Source organism: Poecilia mexicana, unplaced genomic scaffold, assembly GCF_051168715.1.
Source record: "Poecilia mexicana isolate PSO_F unplaced genomic scaffold, ASM5116871v1 scaffold_11, whole genome shotgun sequence".
Classification (NCBI taxonomy): domain Eukaryota; kingdom Metazoa; phylum Chordata; class Actinopteri; order Cyprinodontiformes; family Poeciliidae; genus Poecilia; species Poecilia mexicana.
The window spans coordinates 24,327,483-24,351,472 of NW_028263380.1; the positions used below are offsets into that span (position 1 = coordinate 24,327,483).

At 36.9% G+C, this 23,990-nt stretch overlaps 1 protein-coding gene across 2 annotated transcripts; it reads right to left on the reverse strand.

The window, feature by feature from the left end:
* On the reverse strand, positions 1-10,164 carry LOC106919532 (uncharacterized). 2 transcript variants are annotated; one of them, XM_014989962.2, is made up of 5 exons: positions 10,099-10,164; positions 2,887-3,053; positions 2,527-2,622; positions 2,274-2,441; positions 1-1,790 (listed from the first exon to the last, which is right to left on the reverse strand). In XM_014989962.2, the coding sequence occupies exons 1-5, from the start codon at positions 10,103-10,105 to the stop codon at positions 1,635-1,637; spliced, it is 594 nt and encodes a 197-aa protein (XP_014845448.1). In that variant the 5' UTR covers positions 10,106-10,164; the 3' UTR covers positions 1-1,634. The 2 variants fall into 2 exon arrangements, with proteins under 2 accessions (XP_014845448.1, XP_014845443.2); XM_014989957.2 differs by lacking the exon at positions 10,099-10,164 and having other exon boundaries at positions 2,887-3,265.
* Positions 10,165-23,990: the final 13,826 nt, after the last annotated feature.

Here is a 23,990-nt window from a genome sequence, read left to right on the forward strand (position 1 = left end):
TTTATGTTTAATTTATTTTATTAATTACATTAAACATATAAAACCAATACATTATAATCATATAAATAGCATAAGTTACAATAACAATAATACATTAATATTAATATTATATATGACATAAAACAATATTTATAAAAAAAATGAGACGCCCGCATCTCAAAGCTGAAATACAAAATATAAAAACAGATAAATAGCATTCTAAATAGGTTAAAAAAATATAACAAAAGAGTTGTTACAGAATCCATATTTCTTATCCATCAGTTCATCATTCTGATCAACACCTGGCAGAAGTGTAAACAGTCTCAGTGGGGGTGAAGGTCGCAGGTGACACTACCTCGCACAGTGCATGAGTACAGTTCAAATGGCTACATGTAAAAGAAAAATATACATTTCCTCAAGCCTACGAGATTAGCCTACATTCTGCTTTCTCTTAAAAGAAATTCATATGACAACCTGTTCAAAGAAATACTTTGTAAACAATGCACCACTGATCTCAGTCACATCATATGGAGATGGTCCTGATGCCAGTAGCACTAAGAGGCTTTAGATCAACATTATTCATCGTACATAATCTAAACAGACATTTCTTTCCATTTGGCAAACATTCAATCAAACGGTGAAACAGTCAATGCCACGCTCATGGTTAGTGATGTTGGTATCAGCAAAAGTTCTACATTCAAGCATAGAACAGTCTGAGCAAGGCTGGAAGTTCTGGTAAAACAACTGAAACTAACATTTTTAACCTCTTGTTATTGATTAGTAATCAAAGAGCACACAGCTGATGCATAATGACAGCAGAAGTGCAGGAAAAATAATAAAAAATTGAGCATATTTGTTTGTTTCCAGTGGGAGTTGTTTAGATATATGCAAAATGGTCTAAGAAAAATAGACTCTAATTTCTGTATCTTCTCAGTTTATCTATTTCTAAAACTTTTTGTCTAAAAATACTTTTCACATAAATTCAGAAAAAAAAAGCACAGGAAATAATTTCATCCATCCTCTATGATGATTGATGCCTAATATCACAATGCAGTGAGAGAGTAGCTTTTCATTAAGCACGGTAAAATTATTCTTAAATTATTTAGAAAATATCTTTTAAATACTTTCATTAAATGCAAACTAAAATCATGTCTAGAGTGAATGAAGCTGCCAGACAGTTTCCTTATTCTCACTAATTCACTTCTGTTCATAAAACTAAGCAAATTGACATTTTTGCAGCGTATTAAGAGAAAAAGAAAAAAATGCCTAAAACGTTACGTTGTTTTGTGAATTTGTCTTGATGAGTTTTTATACAGTCTTGTCAATATGGGAAATCTTTTGGAAAATCACATTTCTAAACTGCAGACCGGCTTAGAAAAAAGTGGATAATAAAGTTAATAAAATGTATTTTTATCCTTATTTAGGCACCGATGTGTTGCTGCTGAGATGTTTGGGTCAGCACCGCCACAGCAGATTACCTAACGCTGCCATCTTGAGGTAGTCCACTAACATGACATAATATTGCTTTTAAACATTCTGGAGTTAACAGTGGTTTTTATTGTGGAAGATGTTTCAATGCCCCGTTAGGCTTTATGTTGTCTAGAATAGCAGGACTGCCTCCGAAAGGCCTGCAAGACCTTTTTTCTTTTTTGTTTTTAAGAATGCTTATGGAAGTACCGTAAGACTCTTTTTGACCACCCACAGAAAACTTTTAACCTGTCAGAAATTTCTACAGAGTACACAAGGGCATCAAAGGCGTTGGAGACAACAGGAAGGTTGGGTGCCACTGATGGAAGAGCCTCTTTGTTTTGCTAAAAACAAAAGGAAGAAAGGAAATCAGATTGATTCAAATACATATGCATATTCATGAAACTATGGTAACAGAGAAAAAAAATGAAGGTATGGCATAAGTAAATAAGAATATGAATATAAAATAATATAATCATAATCGTAACTTAATAAAAATATAAAATATAAATATAAAAACTTCTAATATGCCTTGTAGCCACTTACAAAAAAGTGTTAAAATAACAGTTATTTTGACATTTTTGCAAATTTTTAGTTTTTACACTGATTTGCTATATTTATATTTAATGCACGTGTTGCATTTCTTTTAACTTTACCCAAATATGTTTTTTGCACATATATTACATTTCTATTTTTTCACCTTCCTTTGGGATTATTTAATTAAGAATACATTGACAGTTTCTGTGCTACAATATCTATAATTTCTGTACTTTGGTTTCACAGAAAAATTTCACATAACGTAATTGAATAAATGCAGGAGGACCTACCGGATGAAGACATTTTCCAATGAGGTTGGACAATTGCAGAAGGTGAGAGCTGGCGCCCTCTTCTGTCTGGAAGGGCAAACTGACATTTTCTTTAGCGACCTTCAACCAGTCGATATGCAGTTTGAAGGACTGAGTGTATCCGTACATCTGAGTGAGGGATTCATTAACCTGCAGGCACATAAAACACATATTTTATTTAGGAATGAAGAGAAGAGATAAGTTGTTTTAATCTTTTATCTTTATAGTTTTATACCTTCAATGACCTAAGATGGCCAGCAGTGTGATACAAGTCAGGAAGGCTATCCAGAGTGATTTTGGCATCTTCAAAGTGTTCGAGTTCTTCTGTTCTCTATTCAAAACACAATAAGAAGTAAAAGTTAAAAAAAAAAAAAAAAACATAATTCTTTTGGTCTATATGCCAGTAAAGGTGACAAATCCCAGAACTTTCCCTGATTCCTGGTAGGAAATTATATTTCCTTTCTTGCCAAACTGTTGCTATGTCAGTGAAATTCTAGTAAGTTAATACATATATAAGCTATTATTCAAAGGTTAAAAAAATAATAATTGAATAACTGTCAAGCTAGAGATCAAGGAAGTTCGAAATAAGCCTTACCAGCTGATGGATTTTTCTCGATAAGTTCATCAAACTTTCCACCTGGTGGATCATTGATCCAAAAAATCCACAGTGGGAGGAGCTGCGGATGGGAAGAGATGAAGATCGGACTAACAGCTCAGTCAGAAGCAGCAGGTGGAACAGGAACGAGGAAGTCTCAGGAAGAACTGCAAAGACAGGAGAGAGGCGCACACAATGAGCCATGGAGAACAGTTTTGGTTTCATTGAAGCCTCGTTTGTGACAACAAAGGAATGGTTCTCCTTCAAAAGAATCCACCAAGTCCAGTCCAACTGACTGACTGTCATCCAGCTGTGGTTGTACACACAGCTGCACAGACAGGTGTGTGCAACGCTGCATCGGCCAGCGGCACATCTTAGATTTCCTCTCTTCTCCTTTACCCAGAAGTGCTGTGGTTGTGATTCAAAGTAAAAAAACCACAAGACTGGATCGACGCTTGTTTTCATTTCTACACCTCATGACGCACAAGATTAGCTCTGAGGCAGCTGCAGTCAGCTTGTAGTTTGTCACGACAGTAAGAAGGCCGTTTGGCTGACAATTAAAGCTAGTTGCTGCCAAAGCAGCAGTAACACTGTACAGCACTTGAACTGGGTCAAGCACTTTAAAGACTCCAGCTACCATTCACATTTATTTTGCTGCTACATTGCACTTGTTTATAGCATTAACAGTTTTATCAGATAACTTTAAAGTACTCTGTCATCTAGACATTTACAGTCATTCAAAAAATCAGATAAGAGCTGTGAGACGTTTGATCTCTGTGACAGGATGAAAGGCTCTGTGACATGGACGGATGTTTAGAGAGCAGAATCGTCAAACACAAACAGATTCTGCCCAATCATGGCTCGTGTTTCTGGGAAGCCTAAACACGACATAAAGAGCTCAACTCACGTATAATGAAATGTGGTTGAACTACAGGTTCACCAGGCCCCTGGGGGCCGATTTTTTTATGGAGTTTAGACATTCTCTGTAGTCTGGCTTCCTCCCGCAGTGTAAAAAAATGCATTTAATAGGTTAATTGGGCTTCTCTAAATCTGCTATTAGGTCTCACTACACATGTATAACTATGTGACCCTGTGAATAAACTGGGAACCTCTCCCTGGCTCACTGACTGCCGAATGACTCTGCAAGCATGAAGCAGGTGTAATTAGGGCTGAATTTGGAAGAACAAGATCCCCTGGCCTGGAGCCAGTTATGGTGCCTTAGTCTCCCCCAAAAGTCAATATTTTATTCATGCAAATTATAGAGTATTGATAGGTAGAGGTCTACACACTGGCCCCAGGTTGGTCCCAAAAACATGTAAAACCACAAGACTGTATCTAAAACTGATGTAAAATATGCAGCTTCTTACTACTTTGGCATCTGTGGAACATTGACCAACATATCTGATGTTGACTTACTTGATGATTTTGATTTGACAAAATGCAATATTTATTACTTTCACTATAATTGGTGACTCTATGATGTTTTTAGGATGTAAAGCATCGGAAACTTGACTTGACTTCATTTCCCTGCAGGCTTGGTCATGTTTCCACTCAAACAACAACTGTTGGGCATTGAGGTGGGGTCAGAGCATTTGCTGTGCAGACAGTCTGCAGTGTCATCTGCAAATACTTTATGCATCACGCTGGAATGGGTGGATTACAGCAGATGGACCATCAAGACAAGCATAAACAATGCTTTGGCTTTTCAAAAATGTTTTCAGGTTTATTTAAATGGTACATCATCAAGAAATGTTTAATGGGGTTAATAAAGTGAATTTGTCACTATTTCTTGTGAGTTTATAAATTGTTAGTGACATTATTGTGCTTACATTTGAATATTCCAAAAACACTTTAAAAAACAACTTTTGTTGCTTCAGTAAGATCTGAAAGTACAGGCTAAAGTTTTAACAAAGACTTCTCAGGTCAAACATCTCATTCTGTGTTTGATGAATCCAAATAGAGAAAAAAAAATAATCTGAGAATTAATGGTTTGAATCCTGTACTTTAAATATTCTTAATCATTAATCACTTGTCTTCGAAGAAATACCTTTCACATCAAGATTAGCTCCTCGTCTGTAAACCTATTCACTGATTTATGCTTAAAAACCCCAAACCTCAAATCAACAAAGAAAAGGCTTGTCCGTTAGATGTGTTAGGTCATGCTGATGGAATGTGAGCTATGCAGGGTTTTTTTTAGAGCGTGCCTTCAGCCTTCTCTTGCTGCAAGAGAGACGAGCAAGCCCACCGTTCTGACTCAGATTAGTCTGTATGTGATGACATCAGCAGACTGACGCCTTGGGCTGTGCTCTTTGGAAAGAAAACATCTCCTTTGTCAAGGGTGTTGGGCCAGTTCAGACACTTTTACTGCTTCCCAGACACTAAAATGAGTCTAATTTATGAGTTTACTTAAAGGCAGGAGGTTGCCACAGTGGTTACCCTTTTATTTTCAACATAACTCTTTCAATTTCTAAATGTTCATTTGTTCTCCAGCTGCTAAATATCTTAGGAGTTAGTGGGAGGTTCAAGAACTGTGCCAGCGACTTTACATGAAAATCAATGCAGTAAATGAAAAACAAAACGTTCATGTAAACTATGAAGCTTATTATTGACTCCTTGATCCATTTTTCATATTAATAGTGAATTAGATGTGAATAATATCACAAAGATGTATTTGTAGATAATGTTTTCTCAAACTTCATGCTCAATGGTCCAAATCTAATTTCTAGAAAAGGTCAAAGGTCTGAAACAACAAAAGCAACTTTTTATTATTATTAAAGTCCGAGACTTTTTGACAAAATGTTTTACAGGAGTCTTCAAATTTTGGAAAAAATTTAAACTTCACTTGGTGAAATATGTTGTAGCACTAAATTAAGTTTCAGACTATGCTTTGCTACTCATTTGTCATGAACATTAGTGTAAAGACTACACTGAAATTAAGATAATTTAAAAAAATCTGGATTTGTAGCTTGAATCCACAAATTTTGAAAATCTACAATATTCAACTTTCTAGAGCTGATTTCGAATGAGAAGCTCTTGAATTTTAATCTATTGAATGCATCTGATTTATTCACGTGTAACTGGTGCACAGGATGCTACAGTTTAAATCTAAAAAGCTTTTGTTTGCTAGGAAGGTTGACCTCTTTATTTTGTAATCTAATGCTAAAATAGATTAGCTACAAATATGATTCAGTGCTGTGCATGCTTTGCCTTTGGCCTGATTGTCCACTAGAATGACGTCACAAACTTTGAGATTTTTCTCAAAGTTTTTTTCCTTCTCTGTTTGCTCCAGCTACCCACATTATGTGGGAGAGGGATTGCAAAATGTACAGCACAAGATAAAGTCCCTTACCAGGGGAATCATAAAATGTTTCAGCAAATATTTGTCAACATGAGTCACATTAACCTCCAGTTTTAAAAAATCTATTCAGTCTGACAGAAATTTCAGAGGCATGCACTTGTGGTGAGAAGACATCTGGAAATTAAAATTCTTGCTATTTACACTGAATAAATTTGCGGTTTGATTGCACCACAAATGTTCAACACTGCATCCAAACTAAATAGAGTACTAAATCACAAACAGAAACTCTTTCAGATTAACATCTAGCCAGGCATTTAAAATTATTCAAAATGAAGCTATCTGTTATCAGCTGCTTTCTTGGTTTCAAGCAGTAATGAAGGAGTATTCAGTCAGCAAAGGGACACACACTGGAAAACTGGAATACCTTCAGTCAACAGTTGGAAAATTACTGAGAAAGAAATCAGCAAAAACCTAAAGAGACAGAGAGAAAAAAAAAAAACCTGAAGAAAAACATCCAGAGGCAGAGCAGTGTACAGTCATGTATCTGGCTGAGTAAACAGCTGTGACAGCATTACGGCTCACAGTAAAGTTGCTTCAGAGGCAGAGTGAATGGGCCGTCTTTGATGTGCAGAGCAGGCCGTTTCGTCAGAACACATTCACTCAAACATGAAACACAAACAAGTGCGTGCAGTGTCTCACATAATCGCCCGCTTCCGCAGTTTCCGTTTGAGTTCGTGCCCCTTTTTTTTTTTTTTTTTTTTTTTTGCTGGGTCAGACAAACAAACACTGGAGTTTCCTGTGTGTGCTCAGTGGACGCCTTATTTCCTCTGCTCTCTTTGCTTTTGCTCTCAAGGACAGCGAATCGACTCATGAACAGGTGCTCTGTTCGCTTCAAAGAAGTCTTGGCTTTGACTTTCATAAATTAATGCTTTTCTAATGTTTACAGTTTTTAATTCCACGCTCCTGCTGTGAGCTGGCTCTGGTTGTTAAATGTAAAATATGCAACATTAATGTGGCATGAAACAGTATTAGTAGTAAATTAGTAACTAGGGACTGCTTTTTCCTCAATTTTCAGCAGTTTAACTTCCTTGACTTGCAGCTTCTGTGTGACAGTTTGTAACTTCGGGTTCTGGGTTTAATCAGCAACAGGCAGCTGCTTCCAGCCATAAACTCGATGAAAATCCCCGCTCTGGTCTGCACCAAACAGAAAACAGACACAAACTGGCTGGTGGATTTTAAAACACACACTTCCTTTAGCATCACTGCGTTATCATCAAATTATTCAGGTGGACAAAACCACAACTTTTTCTATGAAACAAGCAATCTTTCTGCTTACAACCACAGCTTATATCATGCAAACTGGTGATTTGCTCAAATATACAGATGCAAAATCAAGCTTAGAAACAAAAAGCTTGGATTTAAATTACCCCAAGGCACCACCCTTTGCTGTAATTATCTAACAGATTTTTATTACCTCCCTTACGTTCTCACTATGAGTGAGCTCATGAGTGGTGGCAAGAGCCAAGTTAGTCACATCATGAGAAGTTTTTAATGTTATAATTGCTGCTCTGACTCTATATATGGGCAAGTTTATGGAAGCAGATACTTCAACACACATTTACCTCAGTTGAATGATATACTCTCTTGTCTTTCCCATTTTGAAAAGAAGTTTAGAGAAATGGAACTCAGTGTTACGTTATGCAAATAGACAATTGTTGTTAAATCAGTCAGTTTTTTTTGCTTGCTATATTTACATCCTGGTAGATGATGGTCCTAAATTTACAATTTTGAAGAAAAAAAGGTTTAAATACATTTAATCTGATTATAAAAACACCACTTCTGTTATTCCATAATCAGCTTTTCCATGTTTTCAGTATGACTCTGGTTTCACATTACAATTACAGAGAAATGCATCATGCTGTGTCATGCAGTCCCTCATTTGTTCACTATCCTGTGATGTCTTTTTGCTTAGTTACAGAGGCTTATGTCATGATTAAGTAAGTGAAAGTTTATTCAGCTGTGTCTGACATTATTGACTTATTGTTGAAGTGAGTAAATCTAATAACCTTCATCTCTCTGCAGTTTGTTGATTTGTATGCAAGTCAAGAAAGCTGAGATCTCTGATTCTATAAAAAAAGGTGAAAATAATCCAAAACCACCTGCCTTGGCCTGTAAAAAGTGGATATTGATCATATTAAGTCATGTCTGAGTAACTGGATAGATGTGAGCAGCCACAGTTTCAAGTAGCAGCGTTTTGTTTCCTGCTCTATAACCACGGTTGACACATGCAGTGTAACGTTACTACAGGGTATAACTCTATCCCGGACACAAGTCCAAATGCAACCTTCTAATCGTTGCTCTGTCTTCATTTCTCTGACCCCCATCTGGATGATACCACATATAAAAGAAGCTGAGCCACCGGCTTTCGCATGAGTCATGGCGTATTCACAGCGTCAGCAGTTATGGAGACAAAGAGGTGAAAAAAAAAAACAAGCTTCTTGACTGCTGTGTATTTTCAATTGTAGTACCACATTTGATCACTAGGGGCAATCTGCTAAGTGCTGACTCATCACAGGAGTCAGGATCGATGTGGCTACAGGACAGATTACTTTAAGTGTCCTGGTGATGTGCAATGATGACATCGCTGTCTGCAGGAGTGACTCACTTTTCTTGATTAGTCTTTTTCTTCTGATTTATTCAACCGTCACCATGACTTGTGTGACATTAACATTATAACAGGTATTATAGCCAGATGGATAAGAAAGAAAATGACCATATGTCCTTAAAATCCATCAAAAACTTAAAGGAAATACATCAAAACACCACTTGTATAAGGATTCATTCAACCAAAGTCTCTGAAAACTGAAGAAGAATCCTGCTTTTATGCCATTACACAATGCAAAACTTCACCACCACATACAAGTTTGGACCTGTAAATTCCCCCAAAACCACATTTTGTTTTCTTCACTTTGCTAGAAAACAAAACAGAGGAGTCATCACAACATCACCAGCCTCACTTTCTTACCAAAGCTGTGCAGCACAAACACAAAGCCAGTCACTGCTGCTGCTTTCAGTGACCAACATGATGTGTGAGGAGTCCATCCCCCAATTAACACCAACACTGTGTCCGCTTAATGACGCAAGACCAAACACAGAGCGCGCTCCATCTGGCAGGATGAAACCCACAAGTTCCCTGATTTACATGACACTCATTGAATCACTACAAACTGATAACAATCATGTCACTTATTCAGTTTCACTAAGTTTTGAACTTTTTAACACATCAGTGAAAGTTGATTGGTAAAAAGCCTACCTTTTCATGTAGTTTTGATTTGTTGTTAGGAGAGGCTAAATTAGTTCAGTTTACATAAAGTTGTTTAAATGAGTACCCTAACAAACAGCTAGAAGATTAAAATGGATTTTACAGACACAATAAGAGTGATTTCAGTGAAAATTCATTGCTAAGTAAGGAGAATATTTCACCACAGATGTTTTGAGGAAAGAAAAATACACCAATTTAGTTCTTGTTGGAAGTATTTGGGGAAATCCCTACCACACACACACACACATACACACACACACCATCTTGCACACAAAGGATTATCCAATCACAGCCAAGCTGAAGCCAAACAGTGGGTCATTCAGATTCCACATTAAATAAAAAAACACTTCTCATGCTTCAGTCATGAACTAAAACATCTCATTCATTCATTCTTTCATTGACTCTCACTCTCAAACACTCACAGCGAAAAGTAAAAGTTAAGACCACGTGTAGTGAATACCACTCCACCCCACACCCCCATCACTACCACCACCTCCTCTACACAAACACACTCCCTCTTGCACACACACGCACGCACACAAACAAACACACACATGATGTTTTCCTCTAAAAGTATGATGAACAAACTTACATTTCATCTTTAGGCTCCTGCTGTAGTAAACAAAAGTCCCTCTGAGTCCAGTGTGAGTACTGTACGTGTGTGTGGTTGTGTTTGTGTGGACAAAATGTAAAAGTTCCCTTTTATAGCTTGGAGTATGACACATCACCTGAGTCATCAGCCGTAGCTGCCGCTTCGACGCCCACGCCGTCCAGCCTCCCCTCCTCACCCCACTTTATCTGAACAAGCTCCACATTTCTTTGTTTGCTGAGGTAACTCTGAATGAAATCGATCTTATATTGAACAAGATGAAGTCCTAGAAAACATAAAATTCCTCTCCATCTCAACACACAGCAAACGTTTCGAAAGACATTGGAAAAGAAATAGTGTCAAAAACAGCAGAAGGAAGAAAATTTTGTTTATTAATAAAATAATGGAAGTTTGTCTCCTGAAATCCCCTTATTTTTCTCCAGTCATCTTCAAATGTACCTTTGTGTTTATGGACACAAGAAAAAGTGACAACATTACAGATTAATGATCAACAATCTTAAAAATGTGATCAAACTGAACAAACAGAAGCAGAGTGGCTTTCTGCCATAGTTGGAAGCAACAAAATTGAATTAAATAATGTTAGCTGAAACCACCAAGAAATTTTACTTCTGCTATTTATCTTTTCAAAATGATCTTTTGAGGAAAATGTGGAACAACACTGTTTATTTCTGAAATATTTAACACTAACTTCCTGGTAGAAGGAAGACAAAAATAGCTCTACAAGTTATTCAGCTTTGCCAAGAAGTGAAAGGTTAAGATTGTGATATTCAACTGTTTACTTTTCAAAAGACAAACTCGCGTCAGTTTGCAGCTTTGAAATTCAACACGTTGGATGGAAAAAGGATGATCTAGTCATGTACATTTTTTTAGATTAGTCATATAGTTAAATCTGTGGCAACATGCAAAAGAAAGAAAGAGAAAAATAAGGTCAACATGTTAACAAACCCTAAATCTTTTCATAAAGTTTTTTTCTTTTTCACATTTTAACACCTTTATTTGCAACTTAGGTCAATTTGACATTACCAGAGTGAATGTAAACAATAGGAGACCTCACTTCAAATCTTGAAACTTAGTCATCAAAATTGAGGTGAGTTTTGGTCAAATGCTCTTGTTCAATTAACATAAAGACATTAATCAAAAACAAACACAACAAACAAAAGAAAATCCACAAACAAAAACAAACAAAAAAAAAAAACAATAATAATAACATTTTTTGTATTGTTCTGAATTTGCCTTTTGGAACCAGAATAAGCAGGTTCAGACAGATGCTGTAAACTGGCTAAGATTTGCAATTTCACCATTATGTGTCACCAAATCTTTCACATTTTCAAACAGAAAGAAAACAATCAACAATATTTTTTTCTTAAAAATATACAAATTCTCTGATTCTCCTCCCAAAAAACTCAATGGATAGTTTGGACTAAACATTACATGACTGCAGTAGCTTCACAGCTATAATACCAGTATACCTCAATACACATTGAAATACAGTGGAAACAGTGCTAGCGCTAACACAGAAGCTAACATCTTTCTGTTAGGTTCCGTGTTTCTGTGTGTTTATTTTTGAGTTTTTCTGTGTTCAGCCCTGTTTCCTGTGAGTCTCTGTCCTGTCCTCCCCGTTGATTGCTCCCCAGGTGTGTCTCATTCCCTTAATTACCCCGTGTGTATTTAAACCCACCTGTTGTCTGTGTTCTTCGTCGGGTCCTTGTCGTTTGTATGTCGTAGTCAGTGTCGTCGTCGTAGTATCACTCGCCAGTAGAACTGTTAAGTCCTGGTTTGTGTTTTTTTCGTCTAGTCCGTTTGTCAGTTGCTACCGGTGCTTAGCTGCGTGCTAGTTGTTCCTGCCGTGCTGCCTGCCTTGGACTGTTTGTGTCATCATTAAATATATTCATCATCTTCACTATAACCTGGGTCTCAGCGTCTCTCCTCACCACCAACAACCCCACTTCACGACACTTTCTAATTTCCACTTTGGGATTTACAGCCAATCATCTCCAAGATAATGAATGGAGCTCCTGTATTATATGCTTTGCAAACACCAGCTAATAGATTGTCAAGCATTGCAGCTACTTCCTTTCTTACTTACTTGATATTACATTCTGACCATTTTAGTTTACTCAGCATAATAAATAATCCTTATATTTTAAAATGTCATGCTCACCAGCTCTTTGTGGTCAGTCTAATGTCCAGTTTTTTGTTTATTTTTCATAATAACTGGTCACCACCAGTTAAAGATAGTATTTTCCCTGCTCCTTTTTTGTGGTTCAAAGTTAGTGAGAACCGTTTTGCAGGACTTGAAAAGAAATAACCACTTTCAGTGCTATGTACATATTGTGAAAATGAGTTACTTTCCTGTCAGGGAACCTCTTAGTTTTTTCCACAGCATGTTGTAAATAAACTAAAATAGTTTTCAGTGAGATTAAGGAGAGGGCTGCTTTTTCTTCAGTTGTAAACTGCAGATCAGCTTCCAAAAAAGACTCAGAAATTAGTCAAACTAGCCAAAAAAGCTCCTAAAATTCTAAAAAAGGATTTTGTTTTTCTTTGTTTTTTTTCCCATGCTCACCAAAAATAACTATATAGGGGGTTATTGCCTTGAGGCAAGTGTTCATTTGTGCTTTTATTACACTTAACAAGCTAAAAGTCTACATTTAGAGTTTGGTGGAGGCCTAACGCATTTAACCGTCATAGTGGATGGTTGAATTTGACTCATGCTTTTAATCGTGATTCATGTTTATAATAACCTTTTAGGCCAAGCCAATGATTCCGAAGATTTTTATGTCAAACATCACAATGTTTGACTTTTCAATCAATCAATCAATCAATCAATCAATCAATCAATCAATCAAATTTTATTTGTATAGCACATTTCAGCAGCAAGGCATTTCAAAGTGCTTTACATAATTAAAATAAAAACAGCATGTGAGAAAGAGATTTAAAAAACATCATTAAAACGTAAACAGTGAGAAAGAGAAATAAAAAGCTGTATAACTTTAGTTGAGACGCCGTCAACTGGGACTCCAACTTTTAGTTTGTTGAGGTGTCTCATGAACCAGTTGATCAGTGTATTAACAGATTGACGTTGGCAGGATGTAAACAGCATCACTGATGGAAAAAGATTAAAAACACTGTGGTTTATAAAGTGTGAGTCAGAACTCTTATTGACTTTTGCCATCTTATCTGTAATGGTTATGAATGTCAGAGTAGCAGACATTTTCCAAGCCTACAATGGATCTCCGTAGATCTAAAACGTTGGGGTTAAAGAAATCTTTGGAAAAAAAGAAAAGAAAAAACAACTACCAATAAATGTTATACATGCAAAGGCTGAGAAATGAAAGTGCAAACAAGAACAGCAATATGTTTTACGAGTTAACTTTGACTGCTTTCCTTTTTTTACTCTTTAAGTTCTGACTCCAAATTCAACAACAACTATGGTGACTCAGGTTGTAGAAGAATCACACATTTCATGTTCTCCAGATGTTCACTTGGCAATTGTTGCAATGTTATGGGCACCAATTAGATGTGACTGCTTTACGTTTGGTTCATAAAAACAGTCAAACTCTGCACATTCCTACTAGGAATGTCAGCAGAAGACACTATTAAAGCTGCTGAAGTTTCTGTTCAAGTCACAACTTACTCACTTGGGTTAAGTCACTCCACACCAAAGCGTCAGCTAACAAACTGTAAATTCCATCTAATTGGAGCATCATTATCCCACTTTATTCAGTAGATGGTTTGGCTTCATTTTCAACTGCATTGTCAGGGTGGATCAAAGTGCCTCTGCAGGGTGACGCTGCAGAGTTTCCAAGAAGCCACCAGCTTTTTCCTCCTCCTTCTGAAAGATACTGATAGTTCGGTTCCCACCCACCAGGATGCAGTAAAATGAGCTAATAATATATTAATCCTTCTGGGCTTTAGATTGTGTTTTTCTATCAATTCTGGGAAGATTAGCTTTAACCCAGAGAAAGTATGCCTGGAAACAAGTAATAACGCAGCAGACCTTCTGTGTATTGTCATCAGATGATGCCATATTGGGTAATGGAGAAGGTGTGTGTGTGTGTGTCCGGGGCTCTGACGGGGGCTGGTCCTGAATAAAGGGTTTTCACTGTCAGACTCACTTGTTTCATCATTTCCCCAACCACCCACGTTCCGGATATCTCTCTCACTTTGGAGCTCCTGCTCTTTTTGTCTTGTCTGACCTCTGCTGAATGGAGGAATGTGAGGAATTTGGCTGTGAATGGGAGAACGGGGGAGACATCATTTAAGTCACTGACAGATCCAGATTTTTTCTTTTTTTTTTTTTTTTTTTAATTTGATACCACCCAAAGTTTATACATCTTTCTGAAGGAGTGTTACTAAATCACTCTTGACAAGGAGAAGGCTTCCGTTGGAAACGGAAAAACAGTTTTGAAAGTTTTTGACCTCTTACAAAAAAGAGACGGCTTTTATCAGACACTTCAAACAGCACAGTGGCACAATGCGTGCATACACTTTGACCCTGAGGGCTATTTTTAGGGATTACAACACCCTGTGGCCTCTGCAGAAACCCAAAAATTTAACTGGCACTTCAATTAGAGGGAATTTACCATGACAGTCAGCGCTTGATATCCCTATAGACACCAACTGAAGCATGTCATCAAAGCAAAGGCTGAAGGAACTAGTCTCGACAGTCCTTCCTTTAATCTGCTACGCTTTGGGAATCTAGTGTTCTGTCTGAAACTCTAACATTATGGTGATCTCATCCTGAAATTTCTTCCCTAAAAGTTTGTGTCATCACACATAAATATTGCATATGCCACTATTTTCCAGCAAAGACAGACATATGTTTCACTTTCCCAGTCTGTAGGTTTCATAGAACAAGAATGTAGAAAATTCTCCATCCGCTGCTTTTTTTTCTTTTATACTATTACTGAAAGAATTTGAGGTCTTGGAAACATATAGACAGATAAATGTAAACCACATGTTTGGGTTAAGTGGTCCCCAATCATTTCTGAAGAATGACAAATATTCCAAACCGTCAGCCAAAGTAATGAATAACTATTTTTAGATGCAAAAGGACAAGGGACCAAGCTTCCAAAGAATATTTTAGAGGCCCCACTGGGCCTTTTTTAAAGTCATGTAGTCAAAAACAGATGACGTTGAGGCATTCATCATCCATGCAGGAGATGAAGGGATTTTTCCAAGGTGCATAATTAACATGCAAGGAATTTCAGCTGAAGTCACACAACCATCACGGTTAAAATATTAACATCTTCATTCTCTGGACAACCTTCTGCATGTGATCTTTGTCACATGTACACAGTTAGTTAGTAAGAATTTGAATAAAAACATGAGAAGAAAATATGTTTAAAGTTTGGAATGTTTTCTTTAACTGCTCCATTATGCATACGCTTTGTCTGTAACGATGAAGATTCACTCACCTTGAACTGAGTGACCCTATAAAAATATTACTAAAACTTCAGCTCAGAAAAGTCATTTTATCACTCAGTATAAAAAGGAGATTGTTGCATCATGGCAGCTTGCTCTAGTTTGATCTAAACAATTTTCACAAAATTAGTTTTCTTCAAGTTTTGTCAACAGTGTAAGAAGTGTTCAGGGAAATCCTGGGGTTTTGGATCATGACAACAAAACTGAATATATTCTGTTAAAAGTTAACATTTCATTAGCGTACAGTTAGGGACGTTTTCAAATCATGTAAAGTACGCCTCCTTACTTATTTGGCGCAAATCAAATATTCCGAATCCATGAACAGTTACAATGAATCCGTGCTTTCAGCAAGCTTTACGTTTGTTCCCTGACGACACTCTGGAAGTTGCCTGAAAGTTAAAAATGACCCATAAACAATCACACACAGAGGTAATTTCTCAAAACAGATCAAAGGAACTGCAGGCTTCAACTTTCCTGCTTGTAAATCAGAGGAAATTAATGAGGCCAAAGTGACACAAGGATTTTTTTTCTGTCACAGCAGCTCCTTTGAAGCCATTTGTCTGGTTAAAATCTTGTATGGAAGCCAGAGGGGAAGGAAAGTGGCTGACTTGCTAATTTCTTCATCCACATCAGTCAGCCCATTTTTCTGATGACTTCACCATTATTCTTTTCCGGTGAGTAAAATATTCACTTTCTGATACTACAGAGTTCAACCTGTAGAGACGATTTTTTCTTGAGATGACCCATTAATCCATTTAACTCACCGCTAAAGTAAAAAAAAACAATAATAAAGATATGGCTTTTGCTCCGAAATGTTTCTATGCTCATTTCTGTTAGTTTTGGCTTTTAAAAATACTTAAACACCAGTTAGAGCAACATTTGAACCATGGAAACTCATCCTCCAAAAATCTCATTAAGTCAATGTTAGACTTTCACTCTGTTGTAATCTGAATTTCTTTGGAGGAGCATAAAGGAAGACTGATTATGCCTGCAAAGAGATCACTGAAACAAATATCCACCTGTTGTTCTTGTTTGCATGCATACTGTAGTTAGGGATGCAGCACAGCTAACAGCTACCGAAAGTTAGAAAACCACTGATTTACAAGTCTAACCAGCCCATAGAGGTGATGTTTTACATTCTGGGTTAGTATGTGACTCTTGCATATTTTATCATGTTGAAGAATTCCAATGAAGTCTGATACGATCATTGTCAAACTCAAAAGACAGAAATGTTAAGAGTTATGAAACATCCTCTGATTTCTTCTCCATCCAAATAGGTCACAACGTTTGACCTGCTTCTGCTTATTACTCAACATCAGTGCAGCTTTGGGGTTAAAGAAAGTTTGTTATGTGCTTTGCAAATTATTTGCCACTATGCTGAAAATCCTCCATGACTCATTCTCTGTCTGTGTTTGAAGAGATAACCAAAGTGACAGAACGAGAGACATTTGCACGATTCATTCATGTTATTTAGGGGAAGTCATCTTAACATGCTCATACACTCTAATGATAAAATTGTTAATACATTTAAATTGAAGTTGACAGTAGGAAATGCAGCTTCATGCAGGGCAATGACTAATGCAGGAAGTTGAGAGACAATTAGTTCATCTGGAGCTAATTTGACTTTCCATTGATGTGGAAAATTCCTAATTTTATGAGGTCTTTTTGTTTTATTGAGTAAAAAGGTGAGCAGTAATGCTCTCTACCGTTGGAGGTTTATAACAGAATAGTTTTATGAGTCTATTCAATTTAATTCAGTGTTTTCATATTGCACCAATTCATAGCACATGGCAGTGTTACTGAAGCTGAGGCCCAAATCCAGCTAACCACCTACTGCTCCATCACACAATCAGTCCTGAAAAACACAAGAAACCTGAATTCCTCCACTTGAGGCAGAGATTTCCCGTTGGCCCAGAGAGCAGTCTGCTTTCTTTCCACGGAATACTGAAGATTAAGGTTTGATAACAACAGAAAAATAACTGAAAGAGGAAATTAAGCCAATTACTTTCTGAATTCCTGCTTCCCAGCATGAAAACATCAGGAGAAATGAGAAACATATCCTATTACAGCTAAACTGGGTAGAATTAGACATGTTCAAACATGTTAGGACATGAACAGGCTTCCGGCTTCTTCTATGTAAACTGTGAACATTTTTCAGAAACACATCCCCCGTGGGCTGGAGCTCTTGAAGACACTTAAGCCATCTGGTTGCTAGTATCCCTGGAACAGTGACAGTCAGGATGTAAATTAACAGTAAATGCTCTGAAACATTTCGTTCATCTGCTTCAAAGTGCACACGCTGGTGAAAGAAAATGCTGCGTCATTTCCCTTTCTGTTGACCTCTGTTGTGTTTTTGCTCCAGTAGCTTTTGGAATGTGTTCAGAGACATGTGCTAAAGACATTAACAGAGAAAGAGTCAACAGGGAGTCATTTTCCATTCTTGGCATGTTGTCAACATATGGGGAACACATGGAGTGTTTGGATCAAATTATTTCTGCTTCTTGTCCATAAAGTCTTCAGTGTCTGACTGAAAATGACCTTTATTTAGATGATTCCACCATAGATTTCAAGCTCCATGCAAAGCAAAACTATTTTAACATTTTTAAGTCATATGCACTTAGTGATGTTCTGATGGTGACATTCTGAAAAAGAAACTTAAAAAGCAAGGAATTTTTAAATAAAGTTCATTGTTGTTGCTGAAAACTCTCAATAAAGTTATGCGATAAAACCTTTATTGGAAACCAGAACAGTTGTTCTTTCCGCAGCTCCTCTGTTCTGCTGCAGACTTTGAGGATGCAGACTTTGCTGATGTTTGCCCCTCCTGCCACCGCCACCCTGATTATTCCCAGGAAGGAACGAGATTTAAACCAGGAACTTGAGGTTCGCTGCTCCTCGCCACCCCGACTGGAACCCGAACCTGTCCTCATTTGATATTTATCTGTCCAGTTTACTCAAAAAGTCAAATCTGTTACCGTAGAAGGTTGATAGAAAGGTCCGCCCTGAATGAACTCTGACATTGTTGCTTAAATACAGAACATTTTAAGGCAAAGTTGGAATATTTCCTTATTTAAAAGCACTATTTAATATAACTGGATTTTGCCAATTTGCTCAATAACGAATTTATAAAAAAGGGAAGTTGAAGAAAGCCAGTCTGTCATTGTCTTGTTTCATGAGAACTAACCATGTCTCATATCTGGCTGTCAGTTGATTCTTTTTCTACGTCTTCCTGAAAACCTTTCCATAGAAGTGACTCCTGACTCAGTGTCTTGTCTCTTTCCTGAATGAAGCCATTTGTTGAAGTGTTGTTGCTGTTAACTTTGGGAAATCTCTATATGTTTCATTCCCACATTAAGTACTCCTGGCCAATGCTTTGTGTGTTTCTCTGGAGGATGAAGACACTGATGTACCCATGATGCAGTTACCTTCCTGCTTCCTTTTATTTTCTTTCCCACATAAAGAGAACCTGCCCTTCTGCTGCAGCCAGCTTCTGCCCTTTTTCTGGATACTACTAGAAACTACTGTTATTAACTCTGTTTTAGTTTCCCACAGACAGTATCCCCCCACCCCCCGCCCCGGTCTTTCACTTTTATGTTGCTGTGTCTTTTTCCTGAATGAAGACATCAACTGAGTTGAATTTGTTAAATTTGCCTGTGATGAGTGTTGTTTCTTTCCAGGACGTCTCCATATAGTAACAAACTTGTCTCTATGGGATTCAAAATAACTGGATATGACTTTACGTTTTGAAGTGCAAATAGTTTTCTGAGATTATTCTGTTTCTGACATGGTACTATAAAACATAACAGAATTGAATTAAACTGGTTTGTAACAGAAAATGACCCAATTTTATCTGGAATCAACTATGTTTTAACATTTACTTAAATGTCAGCCTTATTTTGAGTTGAAGACACCTTAAAGACTTAGAGGTCTCGGGTAAAACTGATTTTGTTTCAGCACTATGCTTCTAAAGTTTCTTAAAAATTGCCACTTTGTGTACAAACAGAACAAGACTTTTGCATCTTTTGTATCTTTTTTTGTATTTCCTACACCAAACATCTGTGGAATTAATTTTTATTTTCTGTACAGACGCTTTCCAAACATTTCAGTAAGAATTTAAGTACCTTTTGGTATTTTCTGGGATTTCAGGACGTAAATGTGCATCATGTGTTTTCACCTGATGGTTTGCTTGCTCATCTATAGCTGGGTTCTTCTTAAAGGTATGCCAGCTAAGCTGTTACAGGGAATTTCCACATTAGCATAATCAGTTAAATGTAGATACATTCACCCCCCCACATCGAGTTTTCTTTTTCGATATCAACTTTCATCATCAACTTTCTGTCAAATTTCCTTCTAACTACTGTTTATCAGAAGCAGCTTTATCTCACATATCTTGCATAGATGCAAAACTATTTACTTATATGTCATTGGCATAATTTGATACATTTTTGAATTCTTAAGAAAGAGATAGACGCAAGACTCTCCTTAAATGGAAAAAAAACACATTTCACAAAATTTAACATTACTCATTGCTATTTCCTGCTGCAGTCAATAGGAGTTAGCAAGATTCGGCACAGATAGGAGACAGTGACTAGACAGAGACAGCAGACGCATGTCCTAATTGCTTATCAGATTGATATATGAGGGCCTCCATTATTCATGCTGTCTGTATTCAACCCATTTGTCAACTTCTGTTGGGAGCAGAAAGCTCCGGGTTACCTACGGGTTACCTTCAGCCTCCTGGAAAGACTTGGGAGGAGTTGGGAAAACAAACACAGGAGGAATGTTATACAAACCCAGGACTGGGGACTGCAAGGCTTGGTGGAGAACTGAGATGCTTTTGTAGATAGGTCTAATTATTAAACTGTGCATATTTCATTTTATAGCATTAAACAGAGTCTTCTAGGAAAGAAAAAATATTCTTTGAAAGTCAGGTTAGACATTACGATTAATAAAAACAATGTGCAACGACTGTAAAAAGTAGGGTTTTTTATTTTGTTTTTCCACTAGGATACAATTTCTTTTCAGACAAAATCTTTTTATAAAGCATTAAACAAATGTACCTCTTTGTTATGCAGTTGGGTACTTTTTATAGTTTATTCTTCCTCCTTCAGCTCTTCTTGCTTCCTTGTTTACTTAGGTTTAAATTTCTTTGAACCATTTATTTTTGTCTCCAGAGGAACGAGACTGAACTGACTGGTGTATTCCATCTTTACTTCAGTGTTTTGAGTGTTTCATCAGTGAACACTCTGCCTCAGTATGAGGTGTGTGTTTGACCAGACGTCTGCAGGGATTTTCCTACATTTTTTTGATAACTTGTTTATTCAACGTTGGTGTAATCGTGGTTATTTTTTGCTGCTTAAGTTTAGATAACAGTGATATGATTCGAGACCATCTGTACTCCAAACTGGGTTATATTTGTCATCCATAATACATCACATCATAAAAAAATGTGCAGTCATATCCTCTTCATTCCATTCTATAAAATGGATGGAAAATACAAATGTTTCCAACAAACATTTAATAAAGGGTTTTTTGTCAAACCTTTTTTTTTTAGATTTTCTCAGAGGCTCACTCTGTGCGACATGGAACAATTTTCTCCTTTTACTGCCTCTTTGGCACCAACTGCTTAAAAATACTAGACACTCCTCCCTTTACATCTTCAAACTGCCCCGGGGCTGTTCAGCAAGTTTATTTACCCCAAAGTGGAATGTGTAATGGATGTAGTCAGTGTGACCCGTATGCCTTTCTCTTTCACTTTTACACCAACGGCACCTTCCATATAATTGACAACCCTGGTAAAGGCGTGTAAAACGCCTTAAAGTGTAAAAATCCGGGGCCCCTCGAATTCCCATTAAAACAAATGTAATGCAAAAAATGTAACAGTTGATTAAAGGTTTCTTTAATCTGTGACTTCTTGTTTTCCAGTGGTAAAAGAATGAAATGACACAGAGGCCTATTTGTTACAAAACACAAAATAAATTTAAGCAAGTTCAAAACAAATCAAGCCTAAACTTGCCCATATCTACACTGAGAGAAATAATTAAACACATGTGGATCTGGGTCAAATTATGACCCACGTTTATCTTGTCAGTGAACCAGATTGTAATGGAGGTGACAACATCTTAAAACTTACTGAACTGCAGTAAGCATCAGAGTCAGGTCAAATGTCTCCATAACAGCACTTTATTTTAAAACTTTTGTTGAAAACCTTTCAGAGTGTTAGATAACTGTGGAGTTTACCGACTCATAGATCATGTTTGTATTGGGAAATGATTTGCTGGCATAATCACTGTACTGGAATGTTGTTCAGGATTCGTTGAAACAGGAAACTATGTATTTCAACTGTGGGAAGGAAATTTCCAAAATGTGCCCAAGGGTTGCAGGGGTTTTCATCAAGGATGTAGCTCTTAACTTATTGGCAATGTAATTGAGTAGAAAAATTGTCCAAAACTTCCTGGTAAGTGTCAGGAAAAGAAAAATGCCAGAATCAACATAAAGGGTTTCATGAAGCCCTGCATTTCTCCTAAACAAAGCTGTTAACTGTATGTGCTCACTTTAGTGTCATGGCCTTTAAAAGACTGTGGAATGTCTTTTTTCCTGTTAAAATGGAGATTTATGTTGTTACTTAACCCTTTTTTTTTTACTGCTTTTTCTTTATAAACTGTCATAAAACGTTAGAAGAACTCAGGCTTTAACTGGTGGCTTGAATTTACTTTTTCTTTCCCAATTAAGTTGAAGTGTACACATAATATTTACCAGCATCCCAATCTTTTTCTCAGCCATCATATAATGTATATAATATATTCAAACTATGCTTGTTTTTGTCCTCATCTTAAAATTGGCAATGACAAATGAGCCGGTGCTTTAGAAGTGGAGCATTCCACACTCAGCCTTTACATATAAGGCTTTCGATGTTTTCTGCTCTGCCTTTGGAGGTGTCAACAAGAGCACCACCTGTGTGTTTGTAAAAATTAGATGTATTATTTTTTTCTCAGGTTAAAAGTTCGATTTGTGTGTGATATCACACAAATATATCATGTTTTTTCCTGTTCTTATTTAAAGTGAAACCATCTCTGGAGGGCATTTCCATGACACCTCACTGCAGGTTGTTTTAATCTGTCCTTAAACTTTAACACAGAACTTTACTTCAACTAATCAGTCATTATCATCTGAGCAGGAAGCATTACTAAGAAAACGGACGCCAAACAGACAGCGATGTTAGTTGATTTCTACTTCTTATCTGTTTTACCAAACAGCATTCTGCATCAGCAGATAGTGAATCATTATTAAGAAAACTGGATTTTCTGACTTGTGTTCACGACATTCACCAACTGATTCTGAATCATAACTTATGATCTTTAGCACATATCCAAGACGGAGAATCCCGGGTCAGTCTGAGGTCTCTTGTTTGTTAAGCAACTCATCACATAACATTTAGCTTCAGGGTCACTGTTCTGTCAAAATGTAGGTCACAAAATACAATTCTGTAAACAAACTTTATAACTAGACATCCTCTTTACTCTTTTTGATAATCAGCCATAAAGTCAGGCTATACACGATTATAGCATGATTTACTATGCTTAATAGATCGTTGTAACCTTTCTCCTTGATGACTAATAAACACGAGTGTCGGTTTTTGACCGTAGTTCTGGGCCCTTTTTTCGCTGTATAATTGAGAAAAGAAATAATTTTCTTTGTGAGGCTTATTTGTGCATATGGATGTTGACACAGTTAAATGTTTCTTTATTGTTGGAAATTAGTGGAACAAGCAAACATTGTTCCAGTAATCTACAGCATCAACTGAGTACCTCCACCAAAATAAAAACTGTTAGCTATTAATGGTCTCTTGATTTGGGCAGTAAAAGTTGTTCTGTAGGGGAAGAAAGCCCCATTGAGTCTGTATCTGTTCTGTGTTGCTGCTGCTCACACCATGTTTCCACCATCTGTTGTTTCTTCACCACACCACTTGAGAGCAGATTCAACACATGAAATAACCCGAGTAAAGTTTGCATGACTTTCACTACAAACAGTCAAATGATTTTATGTCCATTATTTTACAGATATGAACAGATTTTAAAAAGTGGAAAACATTTAAACAGTTGCCAGTCTGCAAAATTCAACAAAACAGAAAAAAACATGAACTTAATAGGTTTAAAGGTTATTCTCTTCTCTATAAAAAAAAAAAAAAGGAATATTACTTAAGCTTGCAAAGTTGCATCACAAGTTTTATGTGTGATGGAAAAGAAACAGTGTTGTGTGTCTTTTGGACACACAGCAGTAGACATGTTTGGTCAGAGTCTCACCATCTGTGGATCTAATTTGTTCTGAACATTTGCAACAGAAGACGAATAGGTCAAAATACCGACAAAGTCATAACCAAAACCACAAAGCATTGTTGTGAAGGGTGGCTCTACAAGCCGTGAATCATGAGATGGACCTGATTATTCCCAGGA